General features: G+C 45.8%; 1 protein-coding gene across 2 annotated transcripts; it reads right to left on the bottom strand.

Annotated features, from left to right (window-relative positions):
* Positions 1 to 10008: 10008 nt before the first annotated feature.
* On the bottom strand, positions 10009 to 19639 carry LOC123401911. 2 transcript variants are annotated; one of them, XM_045095775.1, is made up of 6 exons: positions 19538 to 19639; positions 18406 to 18903; positions 18160 to 18303; positions 18009 to 18062; positions 17713 to 17888; positions 10009 to 10461 (listed from the first exon to the last, which is right to left on the bottom strand). In XM_045095775.1, the coding sequence occupies exons 2-6, from the start codon at positions 18830 to 18832 to the stop codon at positions 10399 to 10401; spliced, it is 864 nt and encodes a 287-aa protein (XP_044951710.1). In that variant the 5' UTR covers positions 18833 to 18903; positions 19538 to 19639; the 3' UTR covers positions 10009 to 10398. The 2 variants fall into 2 exon arrangements, with proteins under 2 accessions (XP_044951710.1, XP_044951709.1); XM_045095774.1 differs by having other exon boundaries at positions 18160 to 18903.
* Between the last annotated feature and the right edge of the window lie 5707 nt (positions 19640 to 25346).

The following is a 25346-nucleotide window of genomic DNA, read 5'->3' as shown; positions in this document are numbered from 1 at the left end:
AGAAAATTTCTAGGGTTTCAAAGGGGAGCGGTACTACCGCCAGGGGGAGCGGTACTACCGCCAGGACCCCAGCGGTACTACCACCAGCCCAGCGGTACTACCGCTGTCCGTACCCCTTGGGCTATATAAAGGGAGGGGGAGCCCGATTTCCCATCTGTTTCTTCTTCCTCGCGGCTCCTCCCTCCCCTAGACCGAAAACCCCCCGATTGGATCTCACTTCGTGGAGCTCCTTCTCCCCGTTGGTGTGGAAGGGATGCTTCACTTCTTCTTTCTCCTCCAAAGCCATGAATCCCGGTAACAAAAGCTCCTCCCTTCTTCTATTTGGTTGTTCTTCGTGTTCTAGGGTTAGGAGCATTGGGGATTGGATTCATCTTGTTGATCCTATGGCTAGTTATTGGATGGCATGAAGGAAATATTTGAGGGGAGTATAGGTCCCATGGTTTGTTGTTATGATTGCTGCCATGGTTTAGGATTTCATCGTCTTAGATCGAATACTTCAACTTTTGGATTAGATCTAAAATGTGCTCTCTCTTGCCTAGGCATGTTTGTACCTCGTGTTACTATGTGTTTCTCATGACAGTAGGGCTGGGGTGTACGTCTTAGTGTTCATATTCAGTCCATGCCATCGAAAACGAGTTCTATATGTGTAGATCTGAAAGTCAAACCCTCAGCGGTACTACCGCCAGGGGGTAGCGGTACTACCGCTAGGACCCCAGTGGTACTACCGCCAGGGGTAGCGGTACTACCGCTATGACCCACAGCGGTACTACCGCCAGGTGTGGCGGTACTACCGCCAGAGCATTCACGGTGTATTTTCTGCTTGTTTTTGCTTAGCAATCCGTGTTTACTTGTTTCACGTTTTCAAGATTCATTGCCTTGACTCTTCTTGTCGCCTCTTTCTTGCCTTGTGGTCTGTGTCACAGGTGGCTTTGCTCGCCGTTCGAACCCCCCACGGGAAACGCATTCCAAACAGTTTCGCAACCCAGAGGCGCCCGAGGGGTCTGCCACGTCTGGCCTGCCTCCCAAGAAGTAGTCCTTCAAGAAGGTCGCTCATAAGAGGGTGAATGTCCGTACAATGTCCCCCAAGGACTTTCTGCAATTTCGCACCAAGGACCACTATCTCCAGGAAAGGGAGGAGATTGATGGTGTTGACCATGTCTGGGTAAAGGACCATTGCAGGATCTATCGAGATGTTATTGCCAACTTCAAGAAGAACTTTGTCTCTGTCCAGTGGATTGATCTGGGACATCTTCAGCGCAACATGGAGTACTTTGGTGATGCCCTCGCTTTGATTGACAAGCTGGGCATCAAAAACATCATCTCCTTCAAGACGGATTTTGATCCCACGGCAGTTGCTCAGTTTTATGTCACAGTCCATTTCTCCCATGATGAACAGCGCTCCATGATATGGATGACTGGGTCAAAGAAGATGACTGGTTCTTGGGCAGAGTTCATGCAGTTCCTTCACATTGACTTTCAGGGTGCTGACACTCCTCTTGGGCTGCGTCCTCACGCTCCAGCCCCCACTGATAGGGCCCTCGCAAAGGACAGACTGCAGTCACTGTATCTGAGGAAGGGGGTGCTTCCCAAGCACCTGGACATCATGCATCGCATCTTTCGCAACACCCTCTTCCCTCGGAGTGGTAACTTCGATGAGGTCCATGGCTACTTGGCTGAGATGATGTTACTGTGTGAGGAAGCTATGTCTCAGGAGTCTGCTCCACTAGATATTGCAGATGTGATGTTCACAGAGCTCTGGAACTGCATCATCAACCGTAAGGTTCCTATCTACGGGCCTTACCTGTTCGCATACATCAGCCATAAGTGGCAACAGGCGTTTCCGGATGAGGTGCTCTACACACAGTCTGATTACATTGTGCATGACCCAATCAAGCTGCGCGTCAAGGACAAGTGGGCCAACCCATCTTCATCTTCTCAGCACATGGACACTGATACAGAGACCGCTGCTGGCAGAGGACCTGCCTCTCAGCCCCGCTTGTCTGTCATGCCATCTTGGGCTATCAAACTGCAGGACAAGATGAAGACACTTTTCTGTATGCAGGCCAAGGGACAGTACCAGACACATGTGGCTCAGAAGCAGAGCCGCCAGAGGCATAAGCGTGTTCTCAGGACCTTGGATGTGGACATCTCCAGCGGCTCCGAGGACGACATCACTCCGGAGGCCACTTGGATGCAGGCTCAGGGGTACCAGTGGTCTGGCGATGAGGCAGCAGAGGAGGAGCAGACCGACCAGGAGGGGACAGACGAGTCTGGTGATCCTGAAGATGAGGAGTAGTTACCTGTGGCATTAGGTGTGCCCCTTTTTGGTGTCTTGTGCCAAAGGGGGAGAGAGTCTAGGATTTGCTTTCATTTCGAACTTTGCATTGCTTTGCTTTATCTCGTATGGTTTGCTTTGAACTTGGTTTGTTTCGTTTGCTATCTTATGTGAGACATGATCTTTCTTATGAGAGATTAGATTTATTTCCATCATATGCTGTGAGTCATATGTCATATATCTCTATCTTTTTATTTCTCATATTATTATCTATGCAAATCCGGTATTGTCATCAATCCACCAAAAAAGGGGAGATTGTTGAGGCATAGTTTATGCCTAAGTAATTTTGGTGATTGATGACAGTACCGTACAGGACTAATCGTGTGTGTCAAGGTTTCAGGTAACACTCGTCAACGGCACAAGACGACACGTCCCCTCTCTTATGGAACGGAAACACGGCGCTCTCTACGATTCTCTTTATTTGAGTCATAGGAAAGCCGTACTATTAAGAGGGGATCCGTAGTGGAAAGGTTTGGGTGGAATCTATCTTTACACACGCACACTTCACAATTCTCCCCTTCTTTGTTTGGAGCGGCCCTCGCCTAATTCGTCTTGAGCATCTCTGCAAAATGGTCCCCAGCGGTAGTACCGCTGCAGCCAGCGGTAGTACCGCTGTCTGGCGGTAGTACCGCCACTTGACAGCGGTAGTACCGCTAGCCAGCGGTAGTACCGCCCCCTGGTCAGCGGTAGTACCGCTCCAGGTGCCTTGTTCCACCTACCTAGCGGTAGTTCGTGGACGGACCCTTTTGCGAAGACTTTCCCGGCGGTAGTAGTGCTTATGCACTACCAAGGTGCCAGCGGTAGTACCGCTGGAAGCCCCAGCGGTAGTACCGCTGCATCCAGCGGTAGTACCGCCAGGCAGCGGTAGTACCGCTCCTTCCCAGCGGTAGTACCGCTGGATCTCGGGCAGAGAGTGGGAAAACGGTCTGAATTTTCCCCCCACTATATAAAGGGTTCTTCTAGCTGAGGAACCCTATCTCTTACCTCTCTAAGCTCCATTGTTGCTCCACAAGCTTAAAAGTGCCCGATCTCTCTCCCTAGCCAATCAAACTTGTTGATTCTTTAGGGATTGGTTGAGAAGGCCTAGATCCACACTTCCACCAAGAGAAAAGTTGATTCCCCCACCTATCCCTTGCGGATCTTGTTACTCTTGGGTGTTTGAGCATCCTAGACGGTTGAGGTCACCTCGAAGCCATATTCCATTGTGGTGAAGCTTCGTGGTCTTGTTGAGAGCCTCCAAGCTTTGTGTGGAGTTGCCCCAACCTTGTTTGTAAAGGTTCGGTCGCCGCCTTCAAGGGCACCTATAGTGGAATCACGGTACCTTGCATCGTGCGAGGGCGTGAGGAGAATACGGTGGCCTTAGTGGCTTTTTGGGGAGCATTGTGCCTCCACACCGCTCCAACGGAGACGTACTTCCTGTCAAAGGGAAGGAACTTCGGTAACACATCCTCGTCTCCATCGGTTCCATTTGTGGTTATCTCTAACCTTTACTTTGTATTTGCTTTTACTTGTGACTATATCTTACTTGTCTTAATAGGTCTTGTTGGTAGCTTCTATAGGGGTCACCTCTTTGTCATATTATTTGTGAACTCGTATAGTGGTTACCTTAACTTGTTAAGATTAATTAAAAAGTGGTCGTTGTCTATTCACCCCCCCCCCCCTCTAGCCAACCATATCGATCCTTTCAACATCTCTCGAGCTTAACCAAAGTAGCTAAACCGGAAGAGTTAGAAGGACAACCAACATGGTGAACAAAAGGAAATCCAGCAAAGGGGGTTATTTATTGTAGAAATCATCAACGTTAGCTGGAATGGACCCTCATACAGAAACCTTGTTGATCAATCCTTGCGCCCACGTTATTCTTCATTTCCGGGCAATCCTAGGGAGCTCTCCTCTTCCTCGGTCTAGTAGTAGCAAGCATTCCTTTAGTAAGTTTGCTTGAGTGTCCAAGCATAAAATCCTTCATTGATGAGACAACACACCTGCCTTTCCGAGAAGAATCTGGATACCTTTCCACACTACTCCTTGAAAAAATAAATCATTTAGCATCGTTCATAAACTCCAAATGGAAGCAATACATTCCATGCCAAAAACAGATTTGTACTACTATTTTTATCCGAGAAAGCACGTAATCAGAGAAACTATCACAGAAAGCACGTAATCAGAGAAACTATCACAGGAAACAAACAGAAAGACTTCAACAACAATCCTTCATAGATGTTTCGCAATAATGCAACTAAAAAGTAGATGATCAACATACTCTCTCTCATGAAAGATGGCCATACATACAATATACTCTACATACTCCATCTTTGAGAATTCAACACTGAAACGGTTTTGAAGAGGCCGGGTGTGTTGCTAATTGTGCGTGTATCCCCTTGCCGTTTCATTTTAAGCTAATAAAATTCACCCTTTATCAAATAATTAATTTCTCATAGAACTAAGAGTTCAGAGATAACTGGATCAGAATAACTATAAATTCATATAAGTATAGAAGGATTGGACATATTCACAAACAGATACTCGTCAAAGAAATAGATGTATCTAGACATATTTTAAGTTTTAAATATGTTTATTTTTACTCATTTCCGCATCAAGTAATTCCGGACAGGGTGAGTATTTCTGGCAAGGATCAATGTCTTTGCACAAACAATTTCCCTACGCTATAGAATCAACATTTTCGTTACACGACAAGCCAAGAGAATAAACCCATTACGAAATCGTAAGCTACGAGCGAAACAGAAGCGGCCGTCTCATGCCACGAAGAAAGAATCGTGTGATCCAGATCTACCCAAAAAAGGGGTTGCCGCTGGCCCACTCTACCACGCACCGTCTGGCTGCCACTAGCAATAACAGTGCCAGCCAGTGGAATCCTTCCAGAAATACCACGTCCACGCATGCGACCGACTTGTCTTGACGGAGGCTGTAATAAGAAACAGGCCCGCGCGCCACTGACGGGCAACGGCGTGGCGCTAGCTCTTGCCGTCGGCGTGGCTTTCGGCCCTGGCCCCGGCGCCTGGCGGCGGCCATAGTTCAAACTTCAAAGCGACCGGAATTATGGACCGCGGTCACCCGCACGGGCGGACGTCGTAACGTCACGCAACAGCAAGGCCCCCTGAGGCCGTCGGACCGATCGGGCGGCGAGGTCGACCGGCGACGTCGACGTCGGTCCGTGCGTCCGTCTAAAGAAAGACCGACCAGATCCGTACGTGATGCGCCGAAGCCCATTAACTACTGTACTAGATAGAGCCGTAAGCGTGTTCGAAGCTCTTGCACTCTATTCACTTGTTGTGGCTCTGGCGAGGCTCACCCCACGGTGGGTGGCCCATCGGCCAGTCACATCACAAGTTCAGCTACTACAGAGCTGGAAATGTCAGATTGCAAAGGAGCCGGACGTGCTTGCGCTGATGCGACGTGTCCGGTGACAGTGAGCGAGCTTCCTGCCGCATGCATTCACGTGCATGTTCGCTGTACTTCGGAGAATCGGAGTTCAGTTCCCGGTGAACGCAGCACCTTGTCCAGACTCCAGAATTACAGTGGATGGCCAGCATAAATGTGTAGATCGATCTCCATATCTAGCCTCCGCGTGATGTGTGGATAACTGAATATAGTAGCTCAGTAACTGACCGAGGAGGAAAACTGGAGGAGAGTGCAGAGGACGTCGCTCTAGTGGACTTGCTGTGCACAGTGGACTGGCCCTGCCACTGTGGGTGTGGGTGTTGATTGTTGAAGCGTTCAATGTTCAAAACCGATCGACGGAGACCTGCTTTTGGAAAACACGTCGGGATCGTCAAGATTTTAGGGACGATCGATCGTCGCCTCGTCTAGGAGTAGGAAGTCGATGGCTCTATCTAAAGTTGGAATGTTTCCCCAGGGATGAGACTTGCGACCAAATTAAGGTCCAAAATGAGGTAGTGATGGTAGGTTTCTCGACAGCAATGTGCTACTAGCTAGGTAGTTATGATCCCACCACCCTGAGAGCCGATAACAAAAGTCAGTCTGCCTGCATTTTAAGGATCCTGTGCTGTTGAAGTGGTGATGATAGGTTGGTACGGCGTGTCGGTGCATGAGGCGGTGGAGACTGCACAACTTTCATTCCGTGTTCCAGCCAGGGCCGGGAAGAAATAAAAAACAACGAGACTTAGTGGATCAAGTTAGGTGGCGATTAGGTGGCTGGCAAGTTATCGTGTAGCCAATCCACAGGTTTCGTGGAGCTACGTTGGTGAAGAGCTACCTTTGTTTATAAATATAAGACGTTTTGGTGGTATAGATTAAATTGCTAAAACGCCTTAAATTTAGGAACAAAGGGAGTACATGTTTATCTAGTCTAAGGTTCTGTTTGAAATCATAATAGATTATGATAATTTGGATTATGAAGATAGATTATATAATCTGGTTTATAAAAATAATTTAGGTGGGCATGTTTGAAGTTTAGATTATATAGAATGTAATACAGGTTTTACATTGCATAATAACATGTCTGTCCTCTATTTTCTTTTTTAAAGATGGGGATGACGGTGGTAGAAATGTAATTATCTCCAACTTTACAAGGATAATGGATCATTAGCAATCCGTAATCCGATTTTAACTGGGATAGGATAGATTGTGAGTTTTTAATAATATATCGATCTAATTTTTATAATTTATATCATAATTTATCATGTTTAAAAAATAAAATAAAATATGAAAAGTGAATTATATAATCCGAGTAATTTCAAACAAGGCCTAAGACGTAAACATTGATGAGTCTGGAATGCCACTGTCCTTTTGTGAGTATCCAACCATAAAATGATTCGCTTATAGTTATGTCTTTTACCGCCACGAGTTCCTTCCTTGCTCCAACCACCGCCATTATTTCGCCCACGATGCTCGATGGATCACAGGCATGGATCGACGCTCGGAAGATAACACCAACATCAACACCATTGTAGCATTGGAGCTGGAGCCCAGAGATGGCACCTTTATAGGTGAGGCCGGCCGTATAGACTCGACATTTGTCTGGTCCATAGCTAGCCTACAGTGCACACACGACGTATATAGATGTGGAGATATAGCATGGATGGGATGGATCGGACGGGCGGGCAACGCAGCGTTTTGTTCCCTTGCGCGCGTTTGCTTGGATTATTGCTGGCTATGGCTAGCTTCCCATACCTAGAAGAAAGAAACTGCGCGCATCAATCCGATCCACACCGATGCTCCCGAGACGAGGACGACGACAGACAGCGTGGAGCTCGCCGCACATGGCGCCCGTTAGAGCATTACAGCCGGATATAACAAATATGATTTTTTAAACGCTTGTAAACGCGTTCGGTCAGTGATCGAACGTTTTCTCTATTTATCTGTTCGTACAATTGTATTTTTTTTTCTTTTTCATATGTCTGATCATTTATACATAATTGATGAAGAAAAAGAATGAGAAAGAAAATAATGAATAAAAAAACAAGAAGATGGTTCAGAATGGGGTCGCGTTTTACGTGATGGACTGTCTGACCGCGTCCGCGAGCCCTCATACTCTTGTTATATTTAATATGAATATGAGGATTTGTGGACAATTTAGACGTATATATAAAAATGACACGAAGAATCCGGTTAAATCATTTTTTTCCTCTCATGTCCGATCACTGATCGGACATGTGTCCGATCACTGATCGGACATGTGTACAAACGTACGGGGTAATTTGATGCGTCGGCTTTAGATCCTCCTTGGTTGGTACGTTCGTCGGCGCGGATGCTTCGAACAATCATCGACCGTATGAGACTCCGGGGAAAAGACACGCCTTCCAGGTCACCGCGCCGCACGCGCATGCATGCACTCGGCGTCCTCCATGATTGATTGATTGCTCGCTCGTGGCTCTGTCCGTCTAGTGCTGCACTGCTGCTGCTCGTGTGCATCCGTGAGATTGGTTGTTTTTTCAAGCACAAAAGCGCCATGAAAGATATATTTTTTTATAAAAAAGCGACATAAATTCTGGCATCGTTTTCTGCTCGAGTGTTGAGCTCGACATGTATGGGACTGTTCCCCCGGTTCGCAGGATCGTGCTTCTTGATCTTGGTACTATGAATAGCCAGGACAGGTCCACAGTTAAGCCCATCGAGAGAAGGCTGCGTCAAATTTGACGTATATGCAGTGTACACCCATGTTTATTTCAACGAATGCCAGTGTGTCTATTTGGCAGCTAATTGGCCGAATTTTTTTTTAAAAAAAAAAACTGGAAAGGTTGCCGGAATTCAGCTGTGAGTACGCAGTAGATAGATCCAGTGGGTTTTCTTATCTCAAAAGAGTTGGTGAGAATGTTGGGGGGCGCTGTCTGTCCGCGACCAAATTCCTTGGCCTCGCCGGCATGCACGCACGCACGCATGGCCTGCCCGATTGTTTAACGAAGTTTCCCCGGGAAAAAGAGAAAGCGCGCCATTAGTCTATGCTCGCCTCAACATAATGCTCGCGGCAACGGCGAAGTGACAGGCAGATCTCGCGCTTTTGCCACCACCCACTGAAGTGTGTATCTGCCAAAAATAATACCATGTTGGAGTGTTGGTTCGGCCGACGACGCTCGTCTCATGGGTCGTGACCTTGCGCATGGACGTGATCGAGTTGTTGGCCAAGATCATGATGGGGACGGCTAGCGTACTACGTAACAGCAACAGCCAACATATAGGCAAAGTTCATGTGGATATGGACAACCGCGCTTGGCACGCGCGCGTGCCGAGCAGAAGGATCGATCGACGTGATGTGCCCATTTGGTTGGGGCCGTTCTTGCACTGACGACATATATATGCTGCCTGCCAGTGCCAGGTAGCTTGGCACGAACGCCACACGCAGGGTACAGTACTAGTACTACAAGTTGACAACTTTAACTGATCATCAGTGCTTGGGACGGATCATGGATCGTGGATGGTCTGGTCGATCCGTTGGGGGTTTTCAATGCGCCACATCACAGCAAGCAACGACGATGCCTTGCGACCGTTTCGATCATTCATTCATCTGCGCATTTATTGGGGAGAAGACATATGCGTGAGTTGCTTGGCCTTAACGCAAAGGAACAGCAGCATCGATCAGGGGTGATTGGCCTACCGCCCCCTTTTTTTGCACTTCAGTTTGTGCACTTGAATTTTTGCGTGGTGCAATGCAAGCTCCGGGGCCTGGTTCGCGGAACAGCTTCTGTCCTGGCAAGAGGATTTCATCATCATCGTCATCATCATGGGACAAATAACAAATTTCATTGCCTCTCCGGCCAGCGAGGGATGGTTGTTGGACTTGGACCAACAGCCCGCGGCCACGACCGGCGGAAGTGGATCGCCGTTCCGCAGTGTCGCATTTCACATGATTGATGGGATGGTGGACACTACGCCGCGAGATTACGGCATCCAGTCACGGCACCGACGGCGATTTTGTGGCTCCTAGCAGATCCAATCTAGCATATGGATAACTTTTATGCCCAATTTCTCGCGTCGGAAACAGAAGGCGGCAACGCACTTGCAGAATCAAAACCACTAATACAAAGATCTTACCCGTTTCAAGATTTCTGACGGGCAGAAAAAAATAAGTTATGTAGGGGAACAAACACTGAGCAATCAATCATCAACGGCAGCACCTAAAAATAACAAACTATTGAAAGTTGTCACGTGATGCGGCAAGAGACGGTGGAAACATCAGCGGCAAGCACCGAAAAACGAATCAAAACTAAGTACATTATTTCCACTTCCCGTTTGGCTCTTTGGAGAGCAGGAAACAAAATGGTGCGATCTCACAGCCAGGTACAACTGAGCTACTGAATGGACTCCTGTCACAAACCTACAGTTCCTGACTCCCCCACTAAGATTTTTACAGAAGCATTTCCTAGACGATCTTCAGAGGCTAAGATGTTGGCCTATGTTTAAGTTAGGAGTAATCACTACGCCCGAATTCCCTACTTGATAACCCCCTAACTTTCTAGTTGGCACTTGGCAGGCAGACACCATACACATCTTGATTCAAAAGAATCCGGCTTATCCTACTACACCCCAGGGCAACAAGTTTACCAGAGCACAATCATGCAGGACTCGCCTTCGCAAAGAATTGATGATCAGATCTTTAGATCTTTCTTGCAGTTGTCTCTCAGGTCCTTTAACTTGACAACAGCTGAATGCTGCACAAATAGGGGTTTTGAGAACATTAGCACATGATCATATACTGACAATGCAATCAAGCAATGAAATACTCCAATCCAAAGTAAGGGAATATGCAGATATATAGTTGAAATAGCAGTTAACTGGTCTTGAAACAAAATGAACAAAGTTGATGACATAAGTACACTGTCCTAGCGCAACAAGTTACCACACAATCAAGACTAGGATTATCAAATCTCGACAGAGCAGAAAATTTCTTTCAGGCAAGGTAGTGATGCTACATGATCTACCAAAAATATTCGAACTGAACTTAAATGAAATAGCCTCCAAAAAGTTCAAGCGGAGTTGCAACAGCATATTTTAGCTCATATGTTTGTATGCTAACCCTACAGCTAGACCAAATGGCATTTTCAAAGACAAAAGGAACACTGATTAGCAGGGCACAAGAGGCGCTAACTCACATTATCAAGCTATGCCACATAACTTAATGATGTAAATATACCTAACGCGACCAAAACTAAAAGTCTAACAGAAATCTCTCCTCAGAATCTAATGCTTTGAGACAATAGATGATGATAGGTTTGAACAGGATCTCCTCTGAAGCTCAACTCGACAAGCTCTGCGACCTTTGGACCAAGCTACAGGGGACCGGATTCCTCTAGGGACTCGGTTCTTTGAACTGATATGTGAGCCAAATATGTTCTCTTCTGCCAAATCTGCACACAGCGCAGTACTTAGGCTCTATTCCTCTTACTCAGAAACACATGGCAAAGTTTTGGGAGATCAAGGCTGAAAACAAGGTCAAAAAAATTCTATGGCTGCTGCAGAACAACAGGAATTGGACAGTGAACAAACTTTCGCACACAATCCTGGCAGCATTGGCCCGTGCTGTTGCTTATATCATCAAGTCCTGGAATCTCCTGCTCATCTTGCACTGCAATGTCCCTTCTCTAAGGAGGTGTGGCAGCACTTTACTTCAAAAAGGACTTTTTTTTAGAAGGTACCACGTGTCATTCAATAAAACAACCAGGATACATGATCACACACCACACGCAGACCCAGCCAGAATGCTCCAGAAGCATCAGCTGTCTTGACACTTTGCAGAAAGGACCCCATAAAAAGAAAAATTACAAAAAAGACCTTGGAGACCCCTCCACAGAAACACCAACACTTGTCTCCATGAGCCGCCGCCGTCGGAGAAGGAGGCGAAACACCATAGAACCTTGACCCGGCAAGCTTCCTCACAGATAAACTGCTTTGTGGACCTCTTATGGATCCCGCCACGGACGGCGAGAACACTTCCTTTGGGGAACGTCGGCCAGGGAAGGCCCCGAGCTTGACCGTGTCGCCGCACCGCTCGATCCAATCGACCATGTCGACATAGAAGAGCAGCACCGCCCACCGGCACCCTCGAACCCAGCATCGAAACCCCCAGCACCTGGAGCATGCCAACGACGCCCGCCGGCCACACTCCTGTACAATTTCCCCCGAACTACGTGGTGGCATCGGAGCAAACGTGACCACGTCGACGGAGTTGGAGGACGAAAAGCACGCCGAAGTCACTGCCACCGCCGTCGCGACCCTACTCGGACACCTAGCTCGCAAATCTAACACCACCAACACCGGAAACCGACATGCCGTGAGCAGATCAGGAGCACACTTATTGAACGTCACTGCCATCGCCATTAGGGACAAGGAAATGGCAAGCCCACACCTAGCTACATAGCTTATACCTAGACTACAGTTGTACAAATCCGCATGGCAGATCCGGCAGCTCTACCCCCTCCGACGAGCCCGAGGCCCGTGGAGGGGAGGAGCTACCGGAGCCAACACCGGCAAGGTAGTCAAATTTCTCTTCGCCCTTTTCCTATAGAGAGATAAAGGGGAGGGGATACTTCAGAAAGGCCTCAGATGACATTGTGCGATACAAGCAAGATCAATAGGGCTGGTGGAAAAAAGTGAGTTGTGGACAGGTGAATAAGGAGCAGAAGACACAGGCTGTCATTGCCGGATATGTTGTCTGGCACACATGGAAAGAGGGACGCGGAAGAACTTTTAGCACAAAAGCTCTGAAGCAGCAGGGATAGCAGCAATGATTAGAGAGAATTAAGCCCCTAAAAGAGGCACGTGAGATTTGATCCTTAGTTTATGTACAGCCCTTGTTTTTTATCAGTTTGCATTATCACTGTACTCTAAGTTTATAACAATTTGCCCATACTTAATGCACCAACAGAGCTCCTAGCAGAGCCCATAAAAAATGAATCCAGTACTAGAGGAGCGAAAATTCAAACATGTCCAAGAAGACAGTTCGTGCAAGTGGCTGTTTGCTTGCAAAATTCCATTTTCAAAAACTACTTATTCAAAAGATTCAATCATTTTTCACATACAGCTCCGAACAGATGTCAAGTACTCCCTCCGTCTCGGTTTATAAGTCATCTTACGAAAACCAAATAATCCCAAAACACTAAGGCACGATGCATTAACTTTAACCTCGTTTCTTGTTTTTTGACTTGAATAAAGAAATCAACCAACAAGAGACGTGAGGCGTGTATGTTTTTGATGACTTGATACTAACTAGCACGACATGCAGTGGTCAATTCATTGCATGCAATTGTATTAATTAGCAAGTTCACATTAATTTCTCTTGTTTTCCTCTCCATCTTGGTTGCGGTGCACAACCTAAGATGACTTATAAACCGAGACGGAGGGAGTAAACAACATATGAAAGATGTTGTGCTTTGACTCCTAAGATTATGGGTCAAAATAGTTAAGAAAAGCCATGATAAGCATAAAGTAGTGTCACAGGAATAGCTAATTCTATCCAGGGGTCCCACCCAGTCCTACATGGCAAAATCATCATGGTCAGAGAGTCAAAGAGAATAGCAAGTAGAAAGATAAAGTCAAAGAGAAAACGAGAAGCCAAAAGAACCCAAGTCAAGAATCAGCCCAAATAGCCAGATCCCGTCATGGTGGACAGGTGGAGGGATGAGAAGGATGCTACATGGGTAGTGGACGAGGCCCTCCATCTTTGACCAGCCTTCATAGACTAGTGGACCAAAGATTATCTACCCTTCCAACCTATCAACTCAAGGAGAGAGCTCCAAGGAGGGAGTTCAGATCCAAGGAATCCTTCTCGCCTTGAGACCAATGGTGTCAAGAGTAACTCCATGCCAAGTCGCTCGTCCACGAAAGAGCTGACAGCTGACTCAGCACTCAAACCTCCCTCGACGCCTTTCCTTACATAGAACTAGGTCACAATCAGACAAGGCGACCGAACCTATTCAAAAAAAACGTCAAAGTGTCAATTTTGTCGGTGTACGACAACCTTCGCTATAAGACCTGACATACACACCCCATACTTGTGATTGTTGTGACTACATTGTGTGAGACACCATGTACTTCTTTGTTGTTTCTACAGCTAGTATATGATTTAGCAAATACAGATGAAAAGATAGGTGGTACTCCCTCCGTTCCAAAATAATGTACTTGGCATGGTTTTTAGTTCAAATTTGAACTAAAACTACAACATGTATTTTGGAATGGAGGGAATAACATACACCATCCAATCTCTACTATTAAAGGGGAGTCTGTCGTCGTCGTAATGGTTACTTCGCTTGCTACCCCCCGCCTCGTGTGCTACTCCCTCCACCTGGTCATGAAATAAAAATCAAAGCAAAGAGCCCCCACGTTCTGGCTAGAGAAAAAAAATCCCACGTTCTTCACTTCTCCCCCGACCTGGCCGTCTCCATCTCCAGATCTCTTTCTCGCGAACCCAAAACAACCGACTCCCTCTGTTCACGCAACCACCGGGTGCCCCGTGGTCGCCCCCCTCTTTATGTCAGCCTTAGCCCAAGCTTCTGGTGATGATTGTTCGTGCCTCTCTACCGTCACAAACTGAAGGAGGCAGCGGCAAGTGACGGTGTGAAGCATGTCTTCCACTTTGTCGTCACGTATCAAAAGAGGCGATGGCGACCAGCTACGCTAAGCCCATCTTTCCATCTGGGAAGCCAATCCTCCATGTGGCTGTCCTCTGTTGCTCCCTCCGCTGCGGCTTCTCGTCTCCCGTCGACCTGCATCTTCTTCCCTTCACTCAAGCACGCGCCAGCACGGTTGACCCGTCGTTGACCAGCGATGGAGGTGTGAGAGGTCTTTGGCTGCTACAGCTACAGCCTCAGGTTTGCTCTTCTCTTCCACCTTAATCCTATCAGTTTTGTTTGGACTATTCCATTACCGATCACGATGGATTCCATCAGCCCTCATATCTGAATAGAGAATTTGCTACCCGGGCCATGCTTAGGAAGATAGTGAAACTCCCACCAGGTAAACATCATCAGGTAAAGCTAGGTTATAACTTATACGAGGCGGCGTGGTGTAACTCAGACGAGGATATTAAGGAGATTAATCAGATTTCCATACACATTAAGACATCTTCATCTTTTATTGCTATTGTTGCAACCCAATATTTGTAGTGTCGTCATTTTTCTTAAATCCAAATGTAAAGACTATTTTTATCAATGCAACAACATGATCAATCTCAAACTGTGACAATGGATTAGTCATGGTATGCTTAATAATTAAATGGTGTGTCAGAAGCGACGATGATGGCCATTTCAGCTATTGGCAGAGGAAAAGGAAGAGGCCTAGTAGTGCTGGTGCAGCAAGACCGATAGAGAAGTAGGAGGAAACTGAGTAGCAGCACTGGTTTAAGGAAGAAGAGGATAGCATGGACATCAAGATGAGGTTGCGAGGAAATGTGATGGGGTGGTCGCTCCCTAAGCCTATCGGCATGATCCAATTCACACTGATTTCATTTCAGGTTCAGTTTTGTAAGCATTGGTATTCATTTTCTACTGTTGAAGGAAGAAAAATATTCATTATTACAGGTTGAAAGTTATCTGCACTTTTATTTTGCATATTTTTAGCTATATATTAGCTTTTTATAGCTATATCTCAGTGTATCGCAAAAAAAAAACTGTATCTTACTGGAAGTGACCCATGCTCTTGAGAAAACTCACGGTGTAAATTATGTCTACAAGTCACATTCGTTCACTAACATTTTTGCACATATAGCATGTAGGTTTTGTTTACATCTAGCAAAAGACTCTCAAAACCTATGGTCGATTTAATTTTCAAATGGAGGTTTGTTTTATACTCCTTCCCTTTCTAAATATAAGCTTTTTTAGAGATTTCAATACGGACTACATACAGATGTATATAGACGTATTTTAGAGTGTAGATTCAGTCATTTTGCTCCGTATGTAGTCCGTATTCAAATATATAAAAAGGCTTATATTTAGGAACAGAGGGAGTAGATATCATTTAACAAATACAGACAAACTTCAACAGATATATACTCTGAACAGAGTCAATTGAACATGCTACCAGCAGAAAAAAGAGTCAATTAAACATGCTTGCATTTACTCCAATGGTATATAGGTCCTGACTAATAATAATTGTAGGTGCTGACATACTATGTAATTATGTATAATGTAAGAGAACTATGTGGGTGATGTATCATTAGAAAAGGTTGAAATAATTAGGGTGGTTGTTAATTTACTGGAAGTAACTACCCCACTGTAATGCTTCTAATAGCTTTATAGTTCTATGATGCAAACATATGCCTTCTAGATCCCTTTTTGCTAGGGAACTCCGACGCATGTGATTCAAGTAAATACTATACAGTTAGATCATCTCCAACAGCATTGCTATTCTGACTTGCTAAAAACTGGGTATAGCAAGAGGAAAGAGAAGATTTAGCAACCCCAACAGTTTTTTGCTCCAACAGCATTGCTATAAAATTTAGCAAGCCTCTCAATGACACATGGGGCCCTGTGCCAGGCCCAGTGCAGCAGGAATCTAGGGGCGGTGGGGTCCACTTGTCAATGGAACAAAGGGATGTAGGGGACCACAAAAACTGGGCTGCTAAGAATTATAGCAAGTGCCTCTTCACTTTGCAAATATACCAAGTGTGGGTGCAAATATAGCAAGCTTTGTAAAACAATTTGTGTGTGTGTGTGGGGGGGGGGGGGGGGGGGCACTTATACAAAGGCTGTTGGAGCAACATTTTTGGGCCAAGTTGCTATATTTCCAGTTTTTAGCAATCCTAGCCAAACATACAAAGGCTGTTGGAGATGCTCTTAGAGAAAAACTGTGCATATTCAGCAGCAGACTGCAAGCTGTTGGTACGAAAACAGAATTGATGCCATACAACATGCAAAGCTTCAATACAGAGTTCCTCGCGGGGATATGCTTACAATTTGGTACATTTTTACTTTCATACACCAAGTCTGGGGTGGCATGAGTTAAACACCGACAACAAGCAAGCGTAGCACAGCAGCATGTCTCAAAAAAGAGCAGAAATGTCATGAAGGATCGACGATTTGAGGTGGCATGAGTTCTCGGGGTGATCAAGAAACATGGCAAACGAGAGGGCTATCTGTTAAATATGAAAATGGATCAACAACCTATGATCCCTAGCTTCAAGACATGGGCACCGACCAAGTGGTTCTGCTCTAAGATGAGTGACAAAGTAGTTCGCTTTTTGGTGTGTTGAGTGCCACTTGATGTGTCAGCTGGACGATGACCATGAAATAAGTTTGATGCTTATCTTTTTTGCCGGTAAGAAGAATGCGATCAAACTCAAAACCATGGAGGTTCCCACAAGACCAAGGTAGACGGGCATGAGGGAGAGGGCTAAAGAAAGCAAAATAAATAGACCTCACCATCATCATGCTCACATAGCTGTGGGGAACACAGAAAAAATACCTCCATCGTCGACAATGATGCATGTCTAAATCTGTTGTTACATGGCAACTAATATGTGAGAAAAAAATAGTTTACAGGAAATAAACTAATATGTGGCAAAAAAAATGACACCAACTACCTACTTAACATGCCTAGATAGGCACTAAGAAATATCGAGTACAAGAGCATCTTTAGAATAACTATGGTTTTTAGCTGGTCATAAAATATTTTGTGAAGATAGAAGTATTTGCCTTTTGTGTTGGCCCAAACAATGTAACGATAAATTGAAGGCCAAACTACTGAGCGCCACAGCAAGGCTAAATTCATCACTCATCCTCCACAAACTAACAAACCAATGGTCCCCCAAAATTTACCAGTGCAAGCAAACAGACATTTGCACCGAGAGTAAACTGTTGACAACCACAACTTTTTGCTACTAACCGCAGTGACACCATACAAATTGATGCCAAGATACCATCGACATAGTTTTGACTAAGATGGAATATTGTGGGTGTAAAACAACTTACAAGCTGGGCAGATTCACGAACGAGGGCATTTTCAGTATGAAGAAAGAGTGATCTCTGTTGTTGAGATAGTTCGAATCCCATCTGTGCGGCTCTTTGCGAGTATCTGTCTGCACTGAATTCATTTCCTTGCCTCTTTGCCTCTAGCGATCTAGCAAACTTTATGCTCTTCTTCAATGCTAAAGAAAGGTTTGACAGAGATGGAATCAATATTAGTAACATGATCAATAGTGAACAAACAAAGAAACCACACTACATGTACTGCTGAGAGAGAGAGAGTTGAATATGCCGAGAATTACCACCAAGCCGACTTCTTGCATCCTGATAATGGAGATCAGTCCACATAAAAGCAGCTGTTCAAACAGGAATAAAGAGATAAGGTGTATGTTCACATGGCATCATAATGACACATACAATGCATGTGGAAGCAAGAAATTCATGTAATCATACCCTTAAGACAGAAAGAGCAAGTGCAAGACTTTGTAGCGCATGATTTTTCCAAGTCGCCAACCCCCATTGGAGGATGCTGGACATTTGTACATGTCATGTCATCACGAGCTGCAGCGTCAAACGAAGACTCTGGATTCTGATTTCCTGGTGATACAACCATCTCCTCTTGAGTCAGACATTCACCCTCATTATTCTTATCATTAATTACAATCTTACTAGCCTCACTGGCAAATGGCAGCAACTCACTATCAGTGTCATCATCATCTTCCCCTGCACAGCCACCCTCTGATTCCAAGGAAGACTCCGCCTTGTCGTTGAGGCCAGAAGAATCCAACGATAGAGAACGATTCCTGACATCATCATCATCCTTGGATAGTAGCCCAGCTGCCTGAGCAGCCATGTGCTGAACCTTGGCTCCACGGAAAATTGAAGTCCTTGCAAAGTCCTCTTTGCCAATACCATCGACCAAAACTTCAATAAGGTTTCCTGATGCCCCAACATTGGCCTTAGCCTTTTCATGAGGCTCTTTCCTAGGGTCAACGACCTTTTCAACCCGACTAATCTTGACTCCACCTGCACTCTTCTCCAGATCGCATGAGGCTGGCCGCTTGCCAAGGACATTCGTCAGGTCTCCAAAGGCTCGTCGGCCACTGCCCTGGGTGTTTTCAGTCATTGCAGCTTCCAGGTAGTCACCAACTTGCCAAAATTAACAGCAGAATCGTCGCGGACAACGGTATAATACAACTGCATTGATCATTTCGGAAACAAAATACAATGTGAGCGATGTATTCACACTGTGTTGGGAAAGAAGGCAGTAAATGCACATAAGCATGGTTTATAGCCAGAACAAAGGGCTAAGGTTTGTTCATTGTAAAAACGGTTGTCCCATCGACTACCGGAAGCAAAGCAATGCCATGTGCTAGGAGGCTAGGAAGCTAACAGAACATTCGGGGTAAATCGAGCCAGCTAAGTGCCAATCGATGCAAAATTGGATGAGATCGAGGGTTTCTGAGACGGAATCCTCCCGCTCTCGGCCCCCAGAAGGAATACACAGGACGTATGCGCGTTGTTGCGGGGTAATTCGGCAGAGTTGACAACGACTTAGCGGGGAAATAGGGTTCCATTCCGTCGTCTTGGTACTACCACTTTAGAGGAAGTAGAGTCGCTACAGAAACTTGGAAACGGCGAGTCTATCGTGAGGATGAATCAACGGGGATTCCAGCTCCGCGCCGAAAGGGGGGGGAGCCGAATCTGGGAGGAAACATGGCGGGGCGGTGCCTGGCCTCGCCCCCCAGCCTCCCGCGCAGTGGCTGCCGGGCCAGAACCTTCGGATGGGGTGGCGAGACGGGGAGGAGGGGTAGGGTTTGGGGGCGCAAACCTCGCCGCGGGACGCCCGCCGTTCCTCCCGAGATCGCCCTCCGGAGCGGGAGGAGAGTGGGGTGGGGTGGGGTGGGGTCTCTGGTTGTGGGAGGCACGGGTGGAGGCGAAAAGGGTTGGAGCGGGGCGGCGTGAGCGGGGGGGAGCCCTTGCGGGCGGTCCCGGGTTGCGCGCGCTCGCGTTCGGAAATTTGGGCGCCGTGCCCGTCCGCGCGCGCCGGGCGCGGGAGGCTCCGCGGTGGTTGGTTTGTTGGATGGATGCATGGATGGACCTGCCGTGGCACGGGTCCGTCGCGTCGGTCGTTCGGCGTTCCGTGGTCTGCACCGGGGCTGCGGCGCTAGGCGTCGGTCGAGCGGGTCGTGCCCCCACATCGGCCACTTCCCCCGCGGTCGGATCTCCCTTGGATCTGAGATCTGGGCCGAATTCTCTAGGGCGTGTTTGGTTGCCCCGAGTGAACAGTGCGTGCATTTCAGCCACATCTCCAGCCAGCCTGGTTGAGGAAAACAGGTAAGGAATTGATATTTATATGTTGTTTGGTTGTCTTTATTGTATCAATGGTCATTTTAGGATTGGCTGTTTGGTTGCCTGCATTTGTGCTAAAGAGCATCTTCAATGAAAGATGCAAATTTGAAGATGTAAAACAGAAGATGTAAAAATTTACATCTCTAAAAAGTGTTTTTTGCATCTTCAAAATAGGGTCGTCTTCAACACGGATGCAAAACGGAGATGTAAAATAGCTACTCTAATAGAAAATGCAAATGGAGACGTAAAAACTATATTTCGACTAGCACTTCATTTGAGGGGCGGGGTCGGGAGAGATCAGGCGGGGCGGAGGTGGCGAGGTCGGGCGGCTACGACGGGGCGGACGACGCGGGGGCGACAATGTTGTTGGGCGAGGTCGGGCGGCTGCGAAGGGCGGATGACACAGGGGCGGCGAGGTTGTTAGGCGAGGTCGGGCAACGGCAAGGTCGGAGCGACGCCGTCGCACGTCGGGGTGGGGCGGGATGACTCGAGCGACGACCATGGGCTGGCGGAGGGAAGGTGACAGTCGGGGGCTGGCGGAGGAGCGACGACGGGGCTCAATTAGGCGACGACAGACAGCAGAATTTATTGAGAGCCAACGGCGGAGGAACTTCGGAGCCGGCGAGGCAGGCGGCTGTATACGGGGGCGAAGTCGCGGTGGGCCCCTCGCCATCGAGCGGGCGACGACAGTGGCAATTTGGTGCGATCCGGTCGACATCGGAGTTGGGCGGGTGGCAGCTGGTCACGCGAAAGAGAATGGGACAATAGTTGGGCAATTGGCGGGCGGTTGCGTTTTTACATCTCGTGTAGGGGAGATGCAAATTTGCACCGCGAGGTGTTATAGTTTACGTCTCCGAAAGGCGATGATGTATTTTATTTTTATTTTTTGCATCTACACCATTGTTGGAGAGGTGTTTTCAACCCTTGGAGATGCAAAAGTTAGTTATTTTTGCATATACATCTTCTATTGAAAATGCTCTAATGGATGAGCATATGTAAATCACAACTATTTGGTTGCATGCATGTTTATGTTTTGCTCACCTCATTCAAATATGATGGCCTTGGCACCATATTAGACACAACAACGACATGGCACTTAACAAAGCATCAAACAACACATAAACAAGCAGGTAAACAACAGCTAACAACGGATAAACAAGCATGAAAATAGCAACTAAACATCCATACTGCTAACACATATAAGTTTTTAAACAGTATGGGCATCCCATGCCCCGTGCTTCACCATGGGGTGCTGAAGCATGGACAAAATATTAAAAGTTTGACAATAAGTTCTCCCACCACTTCAAACTAATTGAAAGCTCATGCTAACTAAGTTGAGAGTGCGAAAGCACGATCACCGATGCAGATCTGCCTGCTGCAACGCACGCTGCACCCGATGGAGCTATCATGGTTGTAGATGTGGACCTTGAGGCGTGGGTCGGAGATGCACAACACGATGAGGTCACCGGGGGCGACTCCGTGACGACGGCAGAAGTACTGCCCCAAGCACCATCTGCCCCTCGAACTTTTGGACCTGGACCCAGAACTCGCACGAGTTGTTCACCGAGATCCTAATGACGCGCGAGAGCTTCACCGCCAGCCACTCCCTCATCACCTCCTTGAACTTGGGAGGGATGATGAGCATGGCGGGATCGTCCTCGTCCTTGGTTGGCACGTAAAAGCAAAACCCTGCCTATGAACATCCTAATCATGCAACATAGCATGCCCATGCCAATGCCAACACCAATCTAACTTCAACATCAAACACAAAACATGCCTATGAACACCCTCATTAGTAAGCATGAACATTAAGCATGAACGCATTGTACCTACATATCATGCAAGGACTACACTGCCTATGAACACTAAGCTATAGTTTGAGGATTCCATGTATCCATTGATTGTTAATGCTTTGTTCTGGTGCTCTTTGAGAGGAGCACCTTAATATCCATAAGTTCCATTTGGCCCCATTGACAGCGGGATGGTAGGACAAAAGATGTCGTGCAAGTTCTTATTGCAAGCACGTACGACTACCTCGGGATACATGCCTAATGTTTGATATATGCCTAGATGATCATTACTTTTTTATGTGCCTTGCCCCAAGTTAAATACATGATATCTTTCATCCATGACCCACCATCCATCTCATTAGCCTACAGTGTTTTAATCCTGCTCGTCACAAGTAGTTTTACTTCCGCCGTTTTGCTTCGCCACTTTTATTTGCGTTGCCACCATCACTTCCATATCACCGTTGTTGCTAATATTTCGTTGCCAAGCAAGTATCTTTCAGGTGCGGTTGAATTGACAACTCAACTGTTAAAGCTTATAAATATTCTTTGGCTCCCCTTGTGTCGAATCAATAAATTGTGTTAACTTACCCGCGAAGACTGTTGCGATCCCCTACACTTGTGGGTTATCAAGACCTTTTTCTGACGCCGTTGCCGGGGACCATAGCTTTATTTACAAGTCTACTTGGAGTTATTTTACTTGCTGCGATTTATCCACTATGGGTAATAAAGGAGATCTCAGGTTCCAATTTTACCATCCACTACGAGAAAAGGTATTGTTCTCAGCACTAGCGCTACGCTTGATTCACCTTTCGTTATAAGTAAGTTTGCCTCACCACCACCACATGCTACTTCTACTGAGCCTGTTACTATGCCTGATAATGTTGATGGTGCTTCCACTTCTATTGATGATCCTGGTTTACTTGGTTATTTTATTGAGTCTCAGATTGCTAAGGTTGCTAAGCAGTCTGGAATTGAACTTCCTCCTACACGCTACCCCATTGGTAGATCTTTTGGTTACCCAGACTTGAGTAGTCTCAAGGAAAGAATTCTTGATGATGATTATATTGAACTTGATGATGATTTATGCAGGGAACTTACAGAGTGTGCTGACTCTAACCCTGCTTCTGTTAAGAAGCTGCTTGAAAAGCATTCTATGAAGAACAAGTTTACTCCTGATCCTAAGTTTGCTTCATCTCCTATTTGCATTGAGGATGCTGATTTTGATTTCTCTATTGATCTTTCACTTATATCCACAGTTGAAGTTGACCCTTTTTATGGCAGAGAAGATGACGATGCTATTGCACACCTTACCAAACTCACTGAGTTGGGTGGCTTATTCACTACAAAGGACAAGAAGAGAAATTATTATGTTACTAAGCTACTTCCTTTCTCTTTGAAGGAAGACCCTAAAGCATGGTATGATGCACTACCATGTGGTTCTATTAAGAGTCCTCAATATTTAGCTCAATCCTTTGTTGCTAAATATTTTCCTGCTCGTAAGCAACATGCTGCTTTACAAAGAATTTATAACTTTAAACAGTTGCAGGATGAGCACCTCCCTAAAGCTTGGGGGAGGTATTGCACTTTGCTTAAGGCTAGACCGGTACATGGAATTCCTAAGAATGAATTGCTTGATATATTTTGTGTCGGTCTAACCGATGAATCTAGAACCTATCTGGATAGTTGTGTTGTTTGTGTTTTCAGGGAAAGAACATCGGACGATACCGAAGAATTAATGGGCAAGATAGCTAAGAACCATGATGATTGGTCCATTCCTGAACCACCACCACCACCCAAGAAGAGAGGTATGCTTTTCTTGAGCCCAGAAGTTATGCAAGAAGCCAAGAAGTCTATGAAAAAGAGAGGTATTAAAACTGAAGATGTGAATAATCTACCTCCTATTGAGCAATTATGTGAGCCTATCACTCACCCACCTATGGTAGAGGTACACTCTCTTTTAGAATTCAATGCAAGTGACGTCCCTCATGGTAAGACTCCTGATCAATGTTTAGATGAGCTTGATAATTTCATTGTCAAGCAAAATCACTTTAATGAGCAGATTCAAAGCCAATTGCATGATAATTCCCTTGCTATCAAAAGTTTGATTGATGTTTTAAGTAGAACTGTCAATGATGTTAAAGGTCTTGTTAAGCACTTTCATATGGTTCAAACTCAGCTTGAACAAAATTCTAATGTACAAAAATATTTGCTTGCTAACAATGCCAAACAAGTTGATATGCAGGCATATGGTATAAAGACCCGAGTAGGTACACATACCCAGGACCCCCTTTATCGAGAGGGGCATCCAAAGAGGATCGAGCAAGATTCTCAATTGCAGGAAGAAGACATTGTTAGCTCCCCGAAGAAGAAGAAGAAACATAAGGAATCTGACAACTCTAATGATCCCATAACCGAGGAAGAACCTAATGTTGATCCTAATAGTATATCTATTTCTGATGCTGAAACTAAGGATGGTGCTGAACCTGATAAAGATAATGAGAAGATTGATCCTCCTGAGATACGAGAAGAAGAAGCACCAGACAAGCGCAAAAGGTATATAGAGAAGATTTTGTTGCAAGAAAACATGGGAAGGAAAGAGAACCATGGGTGCAAAAATCAATGCCCTTCCCAGGCAAGTCCTTCAAAACTAAAGAAGAAGAGCATTACAATAAATTTTGTGAATGGATGAAACCTCTTTTTCTTCAAATTCCTTTGACTGATGCTATTAAGCTGCCTCCGTACTCAAGGTATATGAAAGATATTGTCACTAATAAAAGAAAAGTTCCTAATGAGGCAACATATACTATGCTTGCTAATTACTCTTTCAGTGGCAAGATTCGTGAGAAGATTGGTGATCCAGGTATACCCACCATTCCTTGCTCCATAAAAAATAATTATGTCAGAACTACTTTATGTGATCTTGGTGCAGGAGTGAGTGTTATGCCTTTCTCTCTTTACAAAAGGCTTTGTCTAGATAAACTAATCCCAGCAGATATCTCTCTTCAAATGGCTGATAAGTCAACAATCGTTCCTGTAGGTATTTGTGAGGATGTTCCCGTCGAAGTTGCTAATTGCTTGATCCTTACTGACTTTGTTGTGCTTGACATGCCCGAGGATGGGAGCATGTCTATTATTCTTGGTAGACCTTTTCTTAACATCGCGGGTGCTATTATTGATTGCAATAAAGGAAAGGTGACCTTCAATGTTAATGAGAAGGAGCACACGGTATATTTTCTGAAGAAGATTGATAAAAGGCATGGCCTTGATTCTATTAAGAATATTGAGACCGTAAAGGTTGGAGAGTGGGATTGTCCTCTACATGTGCACCATAAATACAAAACCATTATGGTGGGGACAATATCCATTGAAATAAAGGTACCATGATTGCTTTATATGAAGTGAAACTTTTTGCTCAAATATAACACCTATTTGGTAGTAAGACTTGATCAAGCTTGCTAACAAATATGTTTTATATGAGTAAAAAGAGAAGCTTGGTAT

The sequence above is a fragment of the Hordeum vulgare genome, chromosome 6H (genome assembly GCF_904849725.1).
Source record: "Hordeum vulgare subsp. vulgare chromosome 6H, MorexV3_pseudomolecules_assembly, whole genome shotgun sequence".
NCBI lineage: Eukaryota > Viridiplantae > Streptophyta > Magnoliopsida > Poales > Poaceae > Hordeum > Hordeum vulgare.
The sequence above is the reverse complement of the archived record's forward strand: the minus strand, read 5'-3'. Positions and strand labels throughout refer to the sequence as shown.